The 20,304-nt window shown below is 43.5% G+C and overlaps 1 protein-coding gene across 2 annotated transcripts in view; it reads right to left on the bottom strand.

Annotated features, from left to right (window-relative positions):
* LOC116067075 (NACHT, LRR and PYD domains-containing protein 12-like) overlaps positions 1 to 18,070 on the bottom strand; it is a 23,606-nt gene extending 5,536 nt beyond the window's left edge. For both annotated transcript variants that reach the window (XM_035998168.1, XM_035998169.1), the window contains exons 1-11: positions 18,046 to 18,070; positions 17,199 to 17,523; positions 15,671 to 15,757; positions 10,897 to 10,983; positions 10,328 to 10,542; positions 7,198 to 9,037; positions 5,552 to 5,725; positions 4,489 to 4,662; positions 2,240 to 2,416; positions 1,491 to 1,664; positions 684 to 857 (exon numbers count right to left, since the gene is read on the bottom strand). In XM_035998168.1, the coding sequence (XP_035854061.1) occupies positions 684 to 857; positions 1,491 to 1,664; positions 2,240 to 2,416; positions 4,489 to 4,662; positions 5,552 to 5,725; positions 7,198 to 9,037; positions 10,328 to 10,542; positions 10,897 to 10,983; positions 15,671 to 15,757; positions 17,199 to 17,506 (3,410 nt within the window). In that variant the 5' untranslated portion in view covers positions 17,507 to 17,523; positions 18,046 to 18,070. The remainder of the gene's footprint in view (positions 1 to 683; positions 858 to 1,490; positions 1,665 to 2,239; positions 2,417 to 4,488; positions 4,663 to 5,551; positions 5,726 to 7,197; positions 9,038 to 10,327; positions 10,543 to 10,896; positions 10,984 to 15,670; positions 15,758 to 17,198; positions 17,524 to 18,045) is intronic.
* Positions 18,071 to 20,304: the final 2,234 nt, after the last annotated feature.

The following is a 20,304-nucleotide window of genomic DNA, read 5'->3' as shown; positions in this document are numbered from 1 at the left end:
CAATTCCTTTTACCTGTGGGTAACAGATTGTAGCAGCAACATAATCAAAGCCCTGGAACCATATAGGAGACTTTCTAGGCTTGATCACCTAATTAATACTGTCCTTCACCACGGTCTGCATGCCAACGCACTGACCGACAACGCGCCGGATATAAGAGAGACCATATCTGCTGCTAAAGGACTCGTGAGATATCTGAAACTATCTGGCCTGGTTGATACAGATGGGGGAGACACAATTTAGCCCAGTTTACCTCCCACTCAAGTCAGTGCAGGACATATACCCAGAGCTATGGGGGAAGCTGGAGAGGCAGAGCTTTCTCCCCACCCAATTAGGCTAATAAAGTCATGATTAAAAAAACACAAATGCTTGAAGGGCCCGGCCTGAGGATAGTGGCGGGCCGGGTCGGGCTGAGTTCGGGCTCAGGCAGAGAATCTAAACTCTAATGTCGATACAGGAAAATGGGTAAAGTACCAGAGCTTTCTGGAGGGTTCCTAAGAAGCTTTGTTTTGGGGAAAGACGTGTATGATGGGCTTATGGTGTTGGCATTTATACATATGTTAATTCGGTTTATAGTGTGTCAAGTTTGTTATTATGCTGTTGTATGGTCTTGAATATTGTAGTTGATGTGTCATCTTTTCACTGGCTTTCAGACTCTGCTCAGTGGGTAGAAGAGAGTCTGTACCTCAGAGTCTCCAGTCTGAAATGTGGACTCTTCACAAAATCACACAGCCGCTTCACTCCTAAATCCTGCAGCTTGTTAAAGCTCAGCTCCAGCTCTCTCAGATGGGAGGGGTTGGACTTCAGATATGATGCTAGAGAAAGACAACTTCCTTCCGTCAGAAGACAGCAAATCAACCTGCAGAGAGGGAATTTTTTTAATGGTAATGTTTTCCACCAACACATGAAACAAAGCTCTTGTTCCTGCTGTCAGGAGGCCGCCATCATGTTTTCTACGGCGCATGTGTGGAATGTGTCTGTGCTGATTGTACAGAAGGTCCTCAGCTGTCAGAGTCTGTCCTCTGTGATGGCAGGCTTTTCATGAATGCTGTGTTTCCACCTTGACTTTTGGTACCAGCTGCTTTTATCTTTGGCGTTTTCCATTGTGGATATAGTCTGCTCGGTGTAGGCTGGATTATCAGATGACATGCCATGTTAAACTGCCAATCTTCAACGTGACTTTCACTGGATTCTTTCATCAGCAACCAAAGAGAAGAATGTTTTATCTGCACCGATGTATGGCGAAGGTTTGCAGGCTGCTTTTAAAAAGAAATCTTGGTAGAGTGAATAAAAACATTGCAGTTGCTATTGACGGTAGCTTGACTATTTTAAAAGATGTCTTGCGTAACGCTAGTGACAATTCTCTGACCAATATATGTATCGGCTCATTGGGAACATCAAAGAGGTGGTACCAAAAAAAGTAACGGGCACTAGCGACAAGTTTTGACAATGGAAAACCAAAAAGAGCGACTCAAGTTTATATGTGCCGTACCTCAGAGTCTCCAGTCTGCAGTCTGGACTCTGCAGTCCAGCAGACAGAAGTTTCACTCCTGAATCCTGCAGCTTGTTGTAGCTCAGGTCCAGCTCTCTCAGATGGGAGGGGTTGGACTTCAGAGCTGAGGCCAGAGAAGCACAGCAGATCCCCGGTAGCTCACAGTGATGAAGTCTGTAATTACAGGATAAACACTCAGGTTCCAGCCATGATTCCATGTAAGCCTGTCACATAGTTATATTCTGGCAGGTCGAGTCAGAGTTCAGGGTAATGGTTGCAAAGTGTCCTCTGGTTTAAGACCTAACTTAATTAACTTTACTTAATACAAACATACCAGAGGATCTCAGGCTGCTTGTATGGCGTAGAGCGCGGAGCCCGACCCGAGCCTGACAGTTAAAATCTCATTTTTTTCTCATACTAATGACACAGATGAGCGCTCGGCTAACGTGCGCTGATGTGACCAAGCCCGACCCAAACCCGAACATCATTTCTAAATATCTGTCTGAACCCGGCCCGTCCCGTCGGGTCCCTTCAGGCTTGGGTTGGGTATCCATCCTCTAGTCTAGCGATACAAGTCAGTAAAAAAGCTTGACCATTCCTGGTTTATTTTGCAGATATTTAATATAACCAGTGTTTTCTTTGGTTATCAGTTAAAGACATTAAATTGAAATACTTTTATTCTTCATAGAGGAAATAAGAAGACTCTCATCATGATATGAGATCAACAAGAAAACAGTAAGTAGACTGACCTCAGAGTCTTCAGTCTACAGTGTGGACTCTCCAGAAATTCACACAGAAGCTTCACTCCTGAATCCTGAAGCTCGTGGTTGTTACTCAGGTCCAGCTCTCTCAGATAGGAGGGGTTGGACTTTAGAGCTGAGGCCAGAGAAGCACAGCTGATCTCTGACAAACCGCAGTCACTCAATCTGAATAAAAAGGAAACATTTAGCAAACTCAAATGCATAGTCCAATTTAATTGCATAGTGTGCCGTTGGTTTGTCATTCAGAGCTTTTTGGCTAACATTCTTTCAGATTATCTCTGTTTAAATACAGATATAAATCATGTAATGCTGTCAAATTAAAGTCAAACTAAAGTGTAACTTCTTACTCTTCCTACTCTCTAACATAATATAATTTTAACCATTTACTTAAGCTTTCTCTCTTGCAAGAGTCAGCTAAAGAAAGCTAACACCAATCAGGCTGGCATTTTAAGGTACCACTGGCCCGCAAAAAACAATCTACAAGAAATCCTGTCTCTTTGTGACTGGAGCCTTGTCAAAAAACATTTTCTATAACCCTTGTGTAACAGACAAAGTATTATCTTATCTTAATTAGCCGTGTGGGCGCTGCTAGATTTTTCAGGGTATTAACCGTATTAACAAATCGCCCAAAAAGAACATCAATGCTGTCAACACATCCGGTACCGTACTTCTGTTCTTCCAAATAAAATGTTTCATGCTTCAAGAACTCCAAATGATGCAGTAAAAGCTCCTTGATTTCCACTCTGAATGTAAAGTTATACCACCAGCTGAGCATCGCACACATTTGGGTTTGTTACTGACGCAAAAAGTGCCCTTTGGTCTCTATCAGATGCAGGGGGCTTTCCAATTCCAAAGTCATCCCATCCATTGAGATATTTGATGGTTTGGGTAACACGTTGGCATCTTTTTTCAACATGCAGGATAAAACCATTTCTTGGTTAGGGACAGATCGTGGATTGGGTTTTAAAAATGTACTTTTAAGTGACATGCGGGACAAGAACGGGACATGGGCCCCAGTCTCTTGGGTGAAAGTCCAACCTTCCCTCTTTACGAGGAGTTTCAGTCTTTCATACTACTCTCTTCTGCTGTCGCTCTTCATACTATGTCATGATGGAGAGAGACACTGACCAAGAGTGAGGGAGAAAGAACAGGTTGATTTACATGCAGTCAACTTCTCTCCTGGTACTGTGAACATTATGTTCGGTGTTTGAGGCAGCCGTAACAGACCGGATTATACTACAGTTATCACGACAACAACAATTTTATGTTTAGTTTGGCAATCTCAGAGGTACAGTAACTAACAGTAGCCTAAATATATGGCGTTTGTTACGCAGAGCTAAAGCGTGATGAAATCCAGACATTTGGGTTCAGCCTTTGTGTAAAACAGCATCATATTTGCCTATATAAAACAAACTAAATTACATGATGTGGATCACTAAGGGCGTTTTCACACATGTAGTTTGTTTGCTTTGGTCCGAATCAGTTGGTGAGTTAGTAAACTTGGAGCGATTTGCCCTCGGTCGGTTCGGTTTGGTTTCACACCTGGAAAAATCCAAGCGTACCAAAATGCGTCATTACAAATCAGGCAAGAACGTCCAGCCCTCTTATTGGTTGGATATGTCTGGGAGCGGGAGCAAGAAAGTAAATACAGGAAGAAGGTCCTGTGTTCTGGTCTAGTGGTCAAACCAGCTCATTTCATTAAAATTATAAGACATTGTTTCGCGAGAGACGTTACTACGTCTGCTCTGGTCACCGAGACTTGGCTCTGCTCTGCCGGCGTCTGTCTCCAACTTTAGCGGCAGCTGGTTTGACCACGGAGATACGAGTGACGGACGGCAAGCTTGACCGCAGTCTGTTTCTGTGATAGAAACGTCTCTACAGTTGCTACAGTTTGCTGCTCTGCTGCATCGCAGATTGCTAAACACACCTGACTACAGGAGACGTTAGCTCAGACTGGAGGAGCATTTACAGTTGGTGCGGTTCGATTACGGATCACGTTCTTACCACAAACGAACCGCTCCAGAGTTGGATTGAAAGCGTACCGAGACCTCCTCTTCAAGCAGGTCTCGGTACGCTTGTTTGGTCCGCTTTTGGTGTGCACCAGAGTTCGATTGCCATGTTCTCACCTGCCCAAACAAACCGCACCAGCGGGGCAAACGAACTCTAGTTCGATTCAACCGAACTAAAGGCTGTCGGTGTGAAAACGCCCTAAAAGAGCTAATTAAGTGGTGTCTGACCCGAGAGTCTCCAGAGTACATTCTGGACTCTGCAGTCCAGGCGACAGCTGCTTCACTCCTGAATCCTGCAGGTTGTTTCTGCTCAGGTCCAGCTCACTCAGATGAGAGGAATTAGACTTCAGAACTGAGACCAGAGAAGCACAGCTGATCTCTGTCAGTCCAGAATTGGCAAGTCTGTCAATAAAGAGATAATGTCGAAATCAGAGAGATTCTTTCTACCACCATCTACAACATAAACATAAGATATTCTGAAGAAACTTTTAGACACAAAACCCTTTTGTTTTTGTTCCACTTTAGGGGTGGCTTGTGGCCTGGAGGTAAAATGGTTGTTCCACAACCACAAGGTTGGCGGATCAATCCCAGGCTCCTCCGGCCATATGTCAAAGTGTCCCTGAGCAAGATACTGAACCCCAAGTTGCTCCCCGGATGCTGTATGTATAGCTGTCCCCTTCTCCTAATATACTTAGGATGGGTTAAATGCAGTAATAGAATTTCACTACATTGTACTGTGTGTATGTGACAATTAAGGAATAAAGTTTGTTGTTAAAAAGTTTTGTTACGAAAACAAAGATTTCTGCGAGATTAATTCCTTCACATTTTGCACAAAATGTGTTATTAAATGTCTGATTGTGATTATTTCATAACATTTTTGCTAAGATGACGAGGAAACAGACACTCTTTGGGAACCCACTAGAGCTGATACCAGAGTATTGGTTCTCCATTTCTCCATCAATAACTGCATCACAAAATAAGTTTTTGGGGATGTTCTGGACTCTGTATGCCAGGTCACGCCAATTTTTGACATTTTTGAGCAGCCTTTGAAGAGGAGTGGAACAACATTTTACAAACATCAACCAGCTTATCAATTCTCTGTATAAGGAAAATTGTCTTTTCACCCCCATCTTATGAGGGCTCTGTTAGACAAACTGAGGGAAAATTTGTAAACCAAACAATGTGAAACAAGAAGATGAATGCCTTAATAATCATTTTCGGTTTTTGCGTCATGTTTAAATATTTTGTCAAAATACGATCTACAAAAGCAAAAGAAAGTAAGTGAACTGACGAAAGTGACTTCAGTCTACAGTGTGGACTCTCAAGTCCTGCAGACAACAGCTTCACTCCTGAGTCCTGCAGCTTGCTTCCTCTCAGGTCCAGCTCTCTCAGATGGGAGGGGTTGGACTTCAGAGCTGAAGCCACAAGTTCATAGTGAGTCTTTGACAGCCAACATTCACGAAGTCTGGAAGTACACAATTGATGTAAAGTCAGTGATTTAAAAAGCATTATAAATACAAATTGTACAGAAAGACACTCAATGCATACTAGCACTAACAATGGCAATACGTTTAAATAGAAAAAGATATAAAACATCTGGTCATAACCAGAATATCTTTTTCATATTGTGAGCTAATACAAAAAACAAGGAGAGAACAATACACAATGGCAAAGAGTACATAAACACAGTTGTGTAAAAAGTGTTTAAAAGTCAGATTTTAAATAACAGCGCTTGCCGTAACAACTCAAGAATGTATTTAGCCGATCATAATTGTATTTGTAGGTAGTTGTGATTTATTTTACAGTCCTGTAAAGTCTATATGTCTGATACACAATCACAGTGAGTTATTCCTTTATGGATCATCGGGATGACGTCCGATTGGCCACCTGCCAAGTTTAAATTTAAATCAAAGGAGGCAGTGGCAGGAAGTTCTTGTTGTCCTAAAAACCCCTCCGGATTTTCCTGCACACACCTCAACTCTGCATTGGTTTGGTCGGTCAACGTTTCGGTCACAGTAACCTTATCGAAACAGCGACCGAAATGTAGTCACCACTACGCGTCTTCAGAAAGGTCCTCATGACCGAAACGTTGATCAACTTAATAAACCAATGCATGGATGACTAGTGTGTGCAGGAATTTTCTTTCTTTAGAAATGGATCCCAAAGGAGACAAAGGAAGTAGAGTGTGTTGCTTTCTACGTAAAGGAGATGAATGAAAATTGTTGTTTAAATCAAAATTAACGTTGACTGAAACGCAGTCACTACTATGTGTCTTGAGAAAGCTCCTTGTGACAGAAACGTTCTACTACCTGTCTTGGGAAAGGTCCTTGTGACAGAAACATTTTCACTACGCCACTACTGCTTGCCTTGAGAAACACTGACCAACTAAACCAATGCAGAGGTTAAAGGTGCAGTAGGTAAGACTTATAAAACTAACTTTCTGTCATATTTGCTGAAACTGACCCTATGTTCCAGTAGAACTACATGAAGCAGGTCATTTAAAACAAATCCAGCTCCTCTGGCTCCACCTACAGGCTGTAGTGCTCCCTGTTCAGATGCACCAATCATGGCCAGGGGGGGTGTCTAACTGTTCAGATGCACCAATCAGGGCCAGGGGAGGTGTCTAACTGCGTGTCAATCACTGCTCATGCACACATATTCATTCTCCCTTGTGGGGGGAGGGGCTTAGGAGACCGTTTTGGGCTTTAGCAGAAAGGGGGGAGGGGCTGAGAAGAATTAACTCCCTGCACTGCAAACAACACAAAACAAATGGTGTGCGTGTTGCTTTCTACGTGTTTGAGATGATTGAAAATCTTATTGTTTAAACCTCCTCCAGAGACGGTTACATTTCTGTCCCCTGATACGTGCTGCCAGAAACTGCGACATAATGTAAGTAGTTCTACAATAGTGTATAATGATGTTACAAACTGGACTTACCGAGCCTTTCTGCAGTTCCTCACAGCTGGGATCAGTCTGAGTCGACCCTCCCATGATGTTTTGTACTTGTCCAGGTCCAACTCATCCAGAACCTCGTCGGACATTTGCAGCATGTAGGCCAGAGCTGAGCAGTGGATCTCAGAGAGTCTCTTCTCCGATCTGTTCTCTGATTTCAGGAACTCTTGGATCTCCTGATGGACCGAGTGGTCGTTCATCTCTGTCAGACAGTGGAAGATGTTGATGCTTCTGTCCGGACAGATCAACTTAGCATTCATCTCCTTGAGATTGTTGATGGCTCTCTGGATGATTTCTGGACTGTTGTCTGTCTGACCCAGCAGGCCACCTAAGAGTCTCTGGTTGGACTCCAGAGAGAGGCCATGAAGGAAGCGGACAAACAGGTCCAGGTGGCCATTTTTACTTTCAAGGGATTTGTCCATGGCTTTCATCAGGAAGTCATCTAGAGATGGGTAAAGGTCATCGTCATTGCCGTCGTCTTCATCATCGTCCTCATCATCATCATCATCTCTATTTTCCAGGAAGTCCTCCAGTACCTGTGTCTTCCTGTTGGTGTAACAGTGGAACAGGTAGACTGCAGCCAGAAACTCCTGAACGCTCAGATGAACGAAGCTGTAAACTGTTTTCTGGAAGATCACACTCTCTCTTTTGAAGATCTCTGAACAAACTCCTGAGTACAGCGAGGCCTCTGTGACATCCAGACCACAGCGCTCCAGGTCTTCTTGGTAGAACATGATGTTTCCTTTCTGCAGCTGTTCAAATGCCAGCCTCCCCAGCTTCAGAAGAACTTCCCTGTCAGCCTCCGTCAGCTCCTGTGGACTCGTCTCATGTCCCTCAGCATACTTGAGCTTCTTCCTCTTTGTCTGAACCAGCAGGAAGTGTGAGTACATGTCAGTCAGGGTCTTGGGCAGCTCTCCTCTCTGGCCTGTAGTCAACATGTGGTCCAGAACTGTAGCAGTGATCCAGCAGAAGACTGGGATCAGACACATGATGTGGAGGCTCCTGGATGTCTTGATGTGGGAGATGATTCTACTGGACAGATCTTCATCACTGACTCTCTTCCTGAAGTACTCCTCCTTCTGGGCATCAGCAAAGCCTTGTACTTCTGTTACCCTGTCAACACACGCAGGAGGGATCTGATTGGCTGCTGCAGGTCGGGAAGTTATCCAGACGAGAGCCGAGGGAAGCAGCTTCCCCTGGATGAGGTTTGTCAACAGCTCGTTGACTGATGACTTCTGTGTGACATCAGAAACAACCTTCCTCTTGTTGAAATCCAGTGAAAGTCTGCTTTCATCCAGGCCGTCAAAGATGAAGAGAACTTTAGAGCCAGCGAGCTGCTCTGCTGTGACCTCCTGTAATGTTGGATGGAAAACACGGAGCAGCTCCAGAAGACTGTACTGCTCATCTTTGATCAAGTTCAGCTCCCTGAAGGAAAGAGGAATCACCAGATCCACATCTTGGTTTTCCGAACCCTCGGCCCAGTCCAGACAGAACTTCTGCACTGAGAAGGTTTTTCCAACGCCAGCGACGCCGATCATCATAACGACTCTGATGTGTTTCTGTTGGTCAGGTAAGACTTTAAAGATGTCGCTGCACTTGATTGGAGAGTCATGGAGGGTCTCCATCTTGGAAGCTGTCTCGAGCTGCCTCACCTCATGTTGGGTATTAACTTCTTCACTCTGGCCATCTGTGATGTAGACCTCAGAGTAGATCCTGCTGAGGAGGGATCCACTTCCTGTTACATTACTTCCTTCAGTCACACGTTCACATGTCCTCTTCACTCTGATCTTATGGTTATCTGAAACCTTCCTCGGAACACTTTCTGCTGAAAGAGAAGAAGACATTGGATTATTTGTCACACATCCAGGTAAGTCGATTGAGAACAACTCCCCATTTGCAACAACGACCTGTCACATTCACACAGTTACACATTCATACTGGAAGCTGCCCAGTACTACCACAGTCTGATCTGATCACATTCATACTGGAAGCTGCCCAGTACTACCACAGTCTGATCTGATCACATTCATACTGGAAGCTGCCCAGTACTACCACAGTCTGATCTGCTGCCACTGAGCAGCTCAACTGGAGCCATTGGAGGTTAAGGGCCTTGCTCAAGGGCACCTCAGTGATGGTAATGAGGGAGGGACTTCACTTCCCCCACCCAGATTTTATCCTGCCGGTCTGGGGATTGAACCAGCAACCTCTCGGTCCCAAGCTCACTTCTCTAACCTTCAGGCCAACACTTCCCAACTCAACATCAGATCTTACAGAGAATCTATATTTTAAAAACTAATAATGAAGGAGGGAGTTCTGTTCTGTGTTTGTATTTGATGTTTATAACAATCTCTAGAGATTGTTATTGTTTGTAAACAGTGATGAAGTATTTTGTGCGAGACGCCTAACTGGTGACACAAAATGACAGACGCTGTGGCGTGTAGGATATATTTTGTCAATAAAGTGTGTAGAGGCTTTTAAAATCATAACTGGCCATTGTCTGCTCTTCCTGTTTGTGAGAAAAGCCATCTGGCAGATATAATTTGAAAAGGACTACCAGAACATTGGGAAGATAATTTGAGCTAATCAAAGAAATCATAGATCGGGAAGAATGGTGAACAATGGCCGGTGTTTCGCAAGCGGTGAGAAGTTATGAAGTGGCCTTGGCTCTTACGCTCCCTAGGTCTGCAGAAGATAAAGAAATACACAGGTATTCAGTAATATGAACATCGTAAAACATTTTGTAACCAGTGTATACATTTTGATTAATGCTGTCAGTTAAACGCGTTATTAACGGCGTTAACGCAAACCCATTTTAATGGCGTCAGTTTTTTTATCGCGAGATTAACGTTCTTTTTGGCCTAGCAAACTTTGTAGTTTTTTTCACACCACACGGGATCTAGCTAGACCGGAAACTAAACAACAGGCAGACACACTTGTTTGGGCTTGCGAGCCGGCCAAAGAGTAGTAGGCTAACGTTACGTTTTGAGTGGATGGCGAGCGCCAGACGCCGAAATGGATGCCAATAAGATTCTGAATGGAAAGTTTACTTTTAAAAAGTTGCCAAATGGTTCTATTGACAAGACAAGAAATCTATACAAACTAGGAGAAATCTTACTTTGTATAATGCTGGTCTGACTGGCTATCTGCAGTCCATCTGTGGTTCTGGATCTTTCTGCACACTGGGAACAGCAGGAGTCTCCTGATGAAGCAGACTGGTCCCAGTATGAGGTGATGCACCGTCTGCAGAACCAGTGTCCACAGCTGGTAGAGACTGGATCCTTCAGGACGTCCTGACACAAAGCACAGCAGGACTGCTGCTCCTCCTGAGTCCTGTAAATGTTATAAAGACCAGCAGGCAAGGCGTAAACAATGGAACATTTAAAAATGATAAAGAAAAATGTATTTTAAGTCAACAAAAGCACACGGTCGTTTCTGATGCGCTGGGAGTGAGAATGAGTTGCATTTACAGCTAAATTCTTCATCTTTGTGACGAGTTTTAATTCTTTCGGCTAAATTGTTGAACTTGTCTTCAGAGATTCTCCTATTTTACAGTGCAAGTGATCGTGATCAGAGCTTCATCATCATCATCATCATCATCATCATCACCATCATCATCATCATCTTCATCATCACGGTAGAAACTTACCGAGCACCAATCAGAAGCCAGCGTGTCGTAGATCTTACCGTGTGTTTGGGGTCTGGTCCCTGAAGAACGGAGGAGAATCTTTGGACCAATCACTCTTCACAGACAGACGGCTACAGGAAGAAGATCTGGAGACAACAAGACATGTTTACTGTCAACAATCAGTCAACAACAGACAACAAGACATGTTTACTGTCAACAACAATCAGTCATCAACAGGGGGATGTTGCACAAAACCAGGATAAGGGATTAAGCCTTGTTATTGAAGTTATCCTGGATGAATTTAGCTTTGATTTGGTTGCACAAAAGCAGGTTGAGTTAAACCCAGCCAAGTAACCATGGAGATTTATTCTTTTCAGCTAGCCTGCTCAGCCAGGCTAACAGCCAGGCTAACAGCCAGGCTAACAGCCAGGCTAACAGCCAGGCTAACAGCCAGGCTAACAGCCAGGCTAACAGCCAGGCTAACAGCCAGGCTAACAGCCAGGCTAACAGCCAGGCTAACAGCCAGGCTAACAGCCAGGCTAACAGCCAGGCTAACAGCCAGGCTAACAGCCAGGCTAACAGCCAGGCTAACAGCCAGGCTAACAGCCAGGCTAAGATTAATCCTGGAGTCTGATGTGTTAAATCAGCTGCTGCTCTGATCATAAATAAATGTGTTTGAATGTGTTCCGCTTTATTTTTATTAACATGCATTACTTGTCACTATTGCTGTCACAAGTTTGATTTAAATCCTACTATTGCAGTTGTTTGGATGGTAAGAAATGGTTATACTGGCACCGGAGATAAAGTGGGACAATGTGGAGGAAATGGGCTTTTCCTCCGCTGCTGTCCCCGTGAAATGTGCCTCATGCAACGCAGAGAGGCGGGGGGGGGGGGGGCAGGGGGATCCTCCCACACCATGCAGCAGACTCTAAAGTCTAACGACGACAATGGACCCTGACCAAACGTCCGTATTTTACAAGATGGGAGTGAGAATGTGTTGGAACGCCACAAAGCTTCTTAATCTTTTTATTTTGGTGCGGTCACTTGTCATCTTCGAGCTTGGGAGTGAGATAAAAAATATGAATTATAGGCCACATTGTTTTACAGATATGCTTACTTTTACTTACGTATTGAGGTCACTTACTTCTTTTTCTAGTTTTTGTTATGTCATGTTTGTTCTGTATGAACATTAATTGTAGAAATATATTTAGAATAACACACAGCTTACAGAGATTGGTGCATATGGTTGTAAAACATATTCTCTCATTATGATAAGGGTTTGAAATTAAGCCTAGTCCTTAGGGTAAATTCCCCGAGGAACATTAATTCCCTCTGCTCACTTTTAAGGCAAAGTAGGCTAAATAATAAAACATTTTATTTATATAGTGCTTTACAGGCTACTCGAAGTAAAACCAGCACATTTAGCACATAGAAACAGATACAGCAATAAAACCAACACATACAACAAGTATATTAAAGCAATTAAAACAGAGTGTACAACTTTGTAAAAACGTGGAGTGACTAAGTAGATTTTTTTAAATCCATACGGATTCATTCAGTCTGCTATTGTGTGTCGGGCTTTTTCTCTTTTTTTCTGTCTGATAACAACAGCTGTATTTCCCTTTTTGCATATTATATGTTTCACCTCTTCGCAATGTTCCATTAAAAGCTGCTGCTCAGCGGGTTAAAGATATGCCGCACACATCTTCTCCATTTCTGCATCAGTAAATCTGTGATCGATAGCGTGGTCCATTTAAGAAAGCCGTGGACGTGCACTTATCCCAGCTATCTACACCTGGCTGACATAGCTTCACCTTCTCATCCTGGCTCGGCAAACGTGCAACCGATGATGAGCGGATCACACTAAGTCAAGCTGCGCTTTGTCAGTTATCCTGATTTATTTATTCTACTTTTGTGCAACAGGCATTGACCTTTTTCACAGCAGACATGTTGACTAGTAGGAAAAGCCCAGCTGAGACTGATAACCTTAACGATGGCTCAGTTCCATCTAGTGTCCCAGTGAGATATGTCAGTGAGTCAATATGAACAATACCAGGACCTCTCCTAAGTGGAACGCTGCCCTCATTAATGGTTTGAACACACCTGTGCTGTTCCTACTATGACATGTCAACATGTCTGCTGGGAAAATGGTCTATTAATGTGTTTACTGTGTTAATGGACTGAGGATGGGAGGAGGATTAACCGGTGGATTCGGTATTCGGCCGAACACCAAAAATCTGGATTCGGTGCATCCCTAGAATACATGCTTTGATTGTTTCATGTTTTCAGCGTTCGAGAACAGGGGCCTGTTTCACAAAACCAAGATAAGGGATTAAGCCGGGATTTATCAGTTATCCTGGATGACTTAAGCCTTGACTCGGTTTCATGAAAGTGGAGGCACATAAATCACCATGGAGATTTATCCTGTGCAGCTAGCCTGTTCCCGACCAGGCTAACAGCCAGGCTAACAGCTAGCCTGCTCCTGACCAGGCTAACAGCCAGGCTAACAGCTAGCCTGCTCCCGACCAGGCTAACAGCTAGCCTGCTCCCGACCAGGCTAACAGCCAGGCTAACAGCTAGCCTGCTCCTGACCAGGCTAACAGCTAGCCTGCTCCCGACCAGGCTAACAGCCAGGCTAACAGCTAGCCTGCTCCCGACCAGGCTAACAGCCAGGCTAACAGCTAGCCTGCTCCTGACCAGGCTAACAGCCAGGCTAACAGCTAGCCTGCTCCCGACCAGGCTAACAGCCAGGCTAACAGCTAGCCTGCTCCCGACCAGGCTAACAGCTAGCCTGCTCCTGACCAGGCTAACAGCCAGGCTAACAGCTAGTCTGCTCCAGACCAGGCTAACAGCCAGGATTTATTAATCCTGGAGCCTTTTCTGATCACCCAGCAGTGGTTTTACCCTGTTGTTATCAGCCTGGATTAAAAGACAACAGGTACACATTGCTGTTCATTTAATTCCTTTAAGTACTGTTATTATTTAAAGTTGGGACCATAATTTCTTTTAATAATTATTCATGTGACAGTCATTGTTCCTGTTATATTGCTGTATGCAGACTGCTGTTCATATTGTTGTTAGAAGTTTGATGAATATATTATGACAGTTGTTGAGATAATTAGAAAAGGCTGATAACATTTCAAATGTGTTTTAAATGAAGTCTGTTACTAGGGCAACACATACAACGCTGTACATTTCTATAGTTGACCAATGCACCTTGAATTATTTTAGTTGATAAATTTTTTTTAATTCTTTAAACAATAAGGATCATGTTTGTTCCTCTTCCATGTGCATGGTATTTGGCATTCTTAGCACACAGTGTGTGTTGTCCAGTAGACTGGGACTATAATTTGGGAGGATTGTACGTAATCTAAAGAACATATCCTAATTGTACAATCCTCCCAAATTATAGTCTTAGTTGACTGGACCAGTAACTATCTAGTGATGGAGGCTACTGGACATTCATGTACCAACAGGGAGAGGACACTCCAATGGTTTTTGACCTTATATTTAGCTGGGGGGGAAATAACTGATGAATATACTCTGTTCCATTCATGTTTACAGTGTGCATGGGATTATCACTTAATTATCTTTATAGTTTCTAGATTTTAGAGTCCAATTTCTTCAGTGTCTTTATTTTCTATGTTCATATATACAAGGGAGCAAGGCATATAATATGTAGAGAAGAAACTCATCCTCTATAAAAAATAAAAAAAACACGAGAAAAAGCGTGGCAGATAATAGCAGACAGACTGAATGATAGTCTAAAATATACATTGATGAACTACTGCTCTTAACTGAAACCATTCACTGAGTCACTGTCATCTGCAAAAACCAACAGTTGTACACTTTGCATTAAAAGCGAGCAGTGGAAGTTAATATGACTTAGGTTATTTATATTGTAGCCCATGAGAGAGAGAGAGAGAGGAACAGAGTGAAAGATATTCTAGTGTTGTAGAAAATTGATCTTCATGGTAAATTTCCTGAGTAACATTATCTTCTGCTTACTTTTAAGGCAAAGAGTACAACTGTTAATTTGTTAAATGATTAGTAGTCTAATCCTTGAATGGTATGATTATGACGGCTCCAGTTCAGAGCAGAGATCAGTTAATGTATATATTTAGGCTACGCATTCAGTCGGTCCGTGATCGTCTGCTACGCTTTCTCTCTCTGTTTCATTACAGCAGCCGTGTTTCTTTTCTTTTTATACAAATAATGTGTTTCACGTCATCATACTTCCACAAGAAGCTGCTGCTCACTCTGTATAAAGTATGTACAATGCGTATTCTCCATTTTGGCATCAGGAAATCTGTGATCGACCTCGCGGTCTTTTGAGGAAAGCCGTGGACGCGCATCTATCTGAATTACTTCAGCCTGACTCAACCTAGTCTCTCCTCCTCAGCCTGACTAGACCTAGTCTCTCCTCCTCAGTCTGACCTAGTCTCTCCTCCTCAGTCTGACCTAGTCTCTCCTCCTCAGCCTGACCTAGTCTCTCCTCCTCAGTCTGACCTAGTCTCTCCTCCTCAGTCTGACTCAACCTAGTCTCTCCTCCTCAGCCTGACCTAGTCTCTCCTCCTCAGTCTGACCTAGTCTCTCCTCCTCAGCCTGGCTTGGCCTTCGTGAAACGCACCAAGCCAGGATGCTCAGATGAGACTAGGTCAAGCCTCGCTTTATCAGTTATCCTGGATTTATATATTCTGCTTTTGTGAAACAGGCCCCTGGTTTCCTCGCCTTACTAGTAGAGACGTTCTGACATCACCGATAGCGGTTCCTGGTCTCACGAATCGGCTGACACCGAGCACCAATCAGAAGCCAGCGTGTCGTAGATCTTACCGTGTGTTTGGGGTCTGGTCCCTGAAGAACGGAGGAGAATCTTTGGACCAATCACTCTTCACAGACAGACGGCTACAGGAAGAAGATCTGGAGACAACAAGACATGTTTACTGTCAACAACAATCAGTATAACACTATATATGTATATGTGTGTGTGTGTGTGTGTGTGTGTGTGTGTGTGTGTGTGTGTGTGTGTGTGTGTGTGTGTGTGTGTATACAAAAATGAGGTATGATTTCATAACCATTAGGTTTATTGACCATGAATTCCAAGAATAAGTGTGAAACTAGAGTCATGTGAAAGTAGAGAAGCATGCGATTAATTTTTTTTAATCGCATTAATCTCATGCCTCCATTTATTAATTTATGCTCCACTCCACTGGGCTTGGCGTGGTCCTAACAGCTACTATTTTGACCCTTTGCAGCACCGTTACTTCTCATCAAGCTGCCACTTCCTCCTAACACATCCTGCTGCTGCAGCATGATGGAGAAACACAGCAGCAATAACTCTGAATGGAGCTTTTTATTTTCAGAAACTCCCAGACGGCTCGTAGACGAGTCAAAGCCATATGCACGTTGTGTAAAGCTGAATTAAAATATCACGAAGCACGTCAAGCTGGAGCTACCAGCTACGAGCTAAGCATAGTAGTTCAGTTAACGTGATGCTAACCGCTAGCGGGCTAAACGGGTGGCAACTAACTGCAGACCTGTCAGCATGGTAGAATACTCGGGTCTTAAAGACGTACTACGGTTGGCATGTTCTGACCGGTCTCGTTGCCGTCGAGGGGGACAGTAGTTGTCACGGATACACAGCCTGTACCACACGGAGGAAGCAGCCACACTGGAACTGCTGCAGAGTCCAAACTCTGTCTCATTAACCGTGATCACTGGACGTCAGTGAGGAATCAACATTATTTAGGAGTTACTAAACACTAGATTGACTCTGGTAAGGAGAGGGATTTGTAGTTTTTTAGTTAGGTACTTGAAGGAATTGTGCAATAATGACAGATTCACACATTTTTCTTTTGTTTACAATAAATAAATAATTACAAATCTTAAAATCAAGTTCATAAAGTAACTTTCTTTGCATTCATTTGATTCCCAGTTAAGATCCACTGGTAACAATGGCTTTCCATTGTTAATATGGACTTAAAAACTGTTCTGAAATGCAAAATAATAGAATTTTAATCATGTGATAAAATATGCGATTAATCGCAATTAACTATAGAAATTCAGCAATTAATCGTGATTAAAAAATGTAATCGTTTGACAGCCCTAATATATATATATATATATATATATATATATATATATATATATATATATATACACACTGGTGGGAAAAAGCGACAAAAAGTGACGATCAGAAACAAAGTGACCAAAACAACAACTGAAACTAAACAAAAAACGTGTGAAAGTGCCGGAAGGCCCGACAAAAATGCAAAGAAATGTTGAAAGATAATTTATTTATTTGTCTGGCTGGGAGGACAACACAAGGCTTCAGTGTTTTGTCCTTGGGGGGCCACCGTACCTTTCTGCTGCAGCTGAGACGGGTTTGGGGCCAGAGCAGGAACCCCGTTCCACATCTTCAGCCGGGGGTTCAGTTTCCTTCAGGCGCTCCACTAGACCTGCTAACGTGGTGTTTGTCTGGGGGACGGGCGTCGGTGTGAAGGTCTGTCTGCAGACGGGACAGCTGGCCCCCCCCCCACGGTCCTCTGAGGCCCAGAGGGCTCGAACACAGCCGCTGCAGAAGCTGTGACCACAGGGAATAGTCACCGGCTTCTTCAGGAGCTCCAGACAGATCGGACAAGACAACTTCTCTCGGTCCAGCAGAGACATCACGTCTGTCAGCTGATCTGTTAAATACCACACAGGAAGAACAATGTGTCCACACCAACACACAGGTGGTAACTCCAGGCAACGACTCACCTGTCTGCTCACACACCTGTACCTGGCTGTTGATTACCTAGAAAGCTGTCAAAGCTCCACCCAGTGGTCACACACAGAACTGGGGGGGGTCTGGTTACTGACAAGAAGACAATCTTCTTCTGTGTTTACAAGTTTTCTGAAATATTGTGTTTAAATATGCCAATTAACCGTTCTCTAACGGAGAAATCTACAGAAACAAAGAGACCCAAAGTGCAGTAACATGACGTTAGTTAGTTACATTAGTTCCATACAGTATAATCAAGATATAATATCTATAATACAGTATAATCAAGATATAATATATATATATAATGCAGTATAATCAAGCTGTTTTAAATCTTTCCCGGAGTGCGTTACACACAGAGAGACACAAACATGATGCAACATGGAAATGATGTCATTGGTATGAAAACTGTTAATAACAAAAGAACTGATGAATGAACACTGACCTGCAGCTGGAGCTCTGCTTTCTCTTTCTCTTTTCTTTGTTTTTCTGCAGAACTCCCTCTGTCACGACCAGATTCAGAGGAAACACGTTTAGACAGGAAGTGGAGTAGGAGAGAGAGAGACAGAGAGAGAGACAGACAGAGAGAGAGAGAGAGAGAGAGAGACAGAGTGTGTTAGCAGCTGTTAGCCAGCAGAGGGCAGCAGCTACTTTGGGAGATTTTTCCTTCATGATACAAATTAAAGACACACACACGCAGAGACACACACACACACACACACACACACACACACACACACACACACACACACAGATGACTGAACAAAATGAAGTGAACAGGTGAAAGGGTAAAAAGATGACGTCACATAAAAGAAAGTCTATAACAAGAAATTGAAGAGATTCAGCGAGCGTCTTACTGCAGAGTAACTGAGTAAATGTACTCAGTTACTCTCAGTTACTCTGCAGCGCGGGGGATACTTCCTGTATGAATATAAATATGAGAGATGAAGGTCTGAGTGTCTGAGTGATTTTAGAAACGTTAAATCAGAGGAAACAGCTGCTGTCTCTGACTCTTCACCTCCATTACTCTGCCGCTTTCATCCTTTCATCTCTGGGGGGGGAGGGAGGGGGGGTATGAGAGGGGTATGAGGGGGGTATGAGGGGGGTATGAGGGGGGTAAGGATTTTATAAAGTGGAGACATACAAGAACATATCCAAATCAAACAGATAATGAAGGAATTAAACATAGATATTTGAAAACAAAGACCAAAGAGACAGACTCTCCTCTCTCTGCTCAACCAAACTCCATGCAGAAAACAGGGGAAATAAGGATTTGGTTGTTTGTCCCTTTCTTCAGCAGACAGTATTTGAGGCTTTCTTCAGCAGACAACAGTTCTTTGGGACACCTGAGCGTCTAAAAGTATCTGGATATCTGATCAAAGTACCTGAAGTACCTGAAGTATCTGAGTGTGTAGAAGATGCAGCTTCAGTGTTTTTGATTCTGTCTGCTTTCATCTCTCCGTCCTGCAGACGCTCTCAGCAGTTAAGCCACCTGCTCCCCTCCTCTTCTCCTCTTTTACCTCCTCTCTGTCTGTCTGTCTGTTCTCTCTCTCCTTTTGTCTGTGATTGCTCTTAGGTACTCTCGGCTGGGACGGACGACAGTGCTGAATAAATTAGCTAGAAGACATTTAGCTAACGTTAGCAGCCTAATTCACCACGAACGCATATTAGGATCCAGCTCTACTCTCTACCGTTGCTTCTCGTCATACTCTGTCCGCTGTCCCGTGCAGACGCTAACAGAGTCAGAGTCAGTATGAGACAATTTTATTCATTATCAATATAAAAAACATAGTTCTTCTGATACCTTCACATTTCCTTCTCAACAAACATTTGACCCGAGTAACCAACGGACACGTTGTCCCCGTGCCCACTGGGTCCGTACTCAGAATCCACATTCACATCCCCACCATCATATACAGTTTAACAGGATTTCTTTTTGACTAATTGCTAATTTTACTCCCTTTTAAAAACTAGGCTGACCAGATGGCCCGAAAAATTCAGGACAGTCCCAAAATCCAAGCAGTTGTCCCGAATCCCAAATCCTGCCCTAACTGTCCCAAAAAAGTCTCAAGAGCAGACTCTCAAGTAGTTCTAGTCTGATATAGAGCATTACAAACTGTTCATGGTGATGGAGTCGTCCTGCAGCCAGCTCCTGTTGGCTGCTCATTGGCTGCAACAGCACGTAGGCCTACATAGGGCCTACGTAGGCCTATGTAGGGTCTACATAGGGCCTACGTAGGCCTACATAGGGCCTACGTAGGCCTACATAGGTTCTACATAGGGCCTACGTAGGCCTACATAGGTTCTACATAGGGCCTACGTAGGCCTACATAGGTTCTACATAGGGCCTACGTAGGCCTACATGTGGGACATAGGCCCTATACTAGGTGTAGTATCTTGTAGGCCTGCACGATTCGGGGGGAAATATGAATTACGATTTTTTAGCTTAGAATTGATAATCACGATTCTCTGCCATGATTTTTTTCTCATGAAGTGTAATGTTTACTGCACACATGAACCATGACAAAACTAAACTAATCGGCAGTACCAAACATGGATTATTTTGGCTCCTAGAGCCCATTGATCATCACCAGGAGGCTGGAAACACAGAGGATCACTGAAGAGAAGGAGAGCTCTGCAGAGCTTTACAACCTATTTATACAGTCTGTTTAAAACTCTCAGACAGTAGTAGTGTTAGTGATGC

This window comes from Sander lucioperca, chromosome 23 (assembly GCF_008315115.2).
Source record: "Sander lucioperca isolate FBNREF2018 chromosome 23, SLUC_FBN_1.2, whole genome shotgun sequence".
NCBI classification, from domain to species: Eukaryota; Metazoa; Chordata; class Actinopteri; order Perciformes; family Percidae; genus Sander; species Sander lucioperca.
Note: the sequence above shows the minus strand (reverse complement) of the source record. Positions and strands in the feature narration are given on the sequence as shown.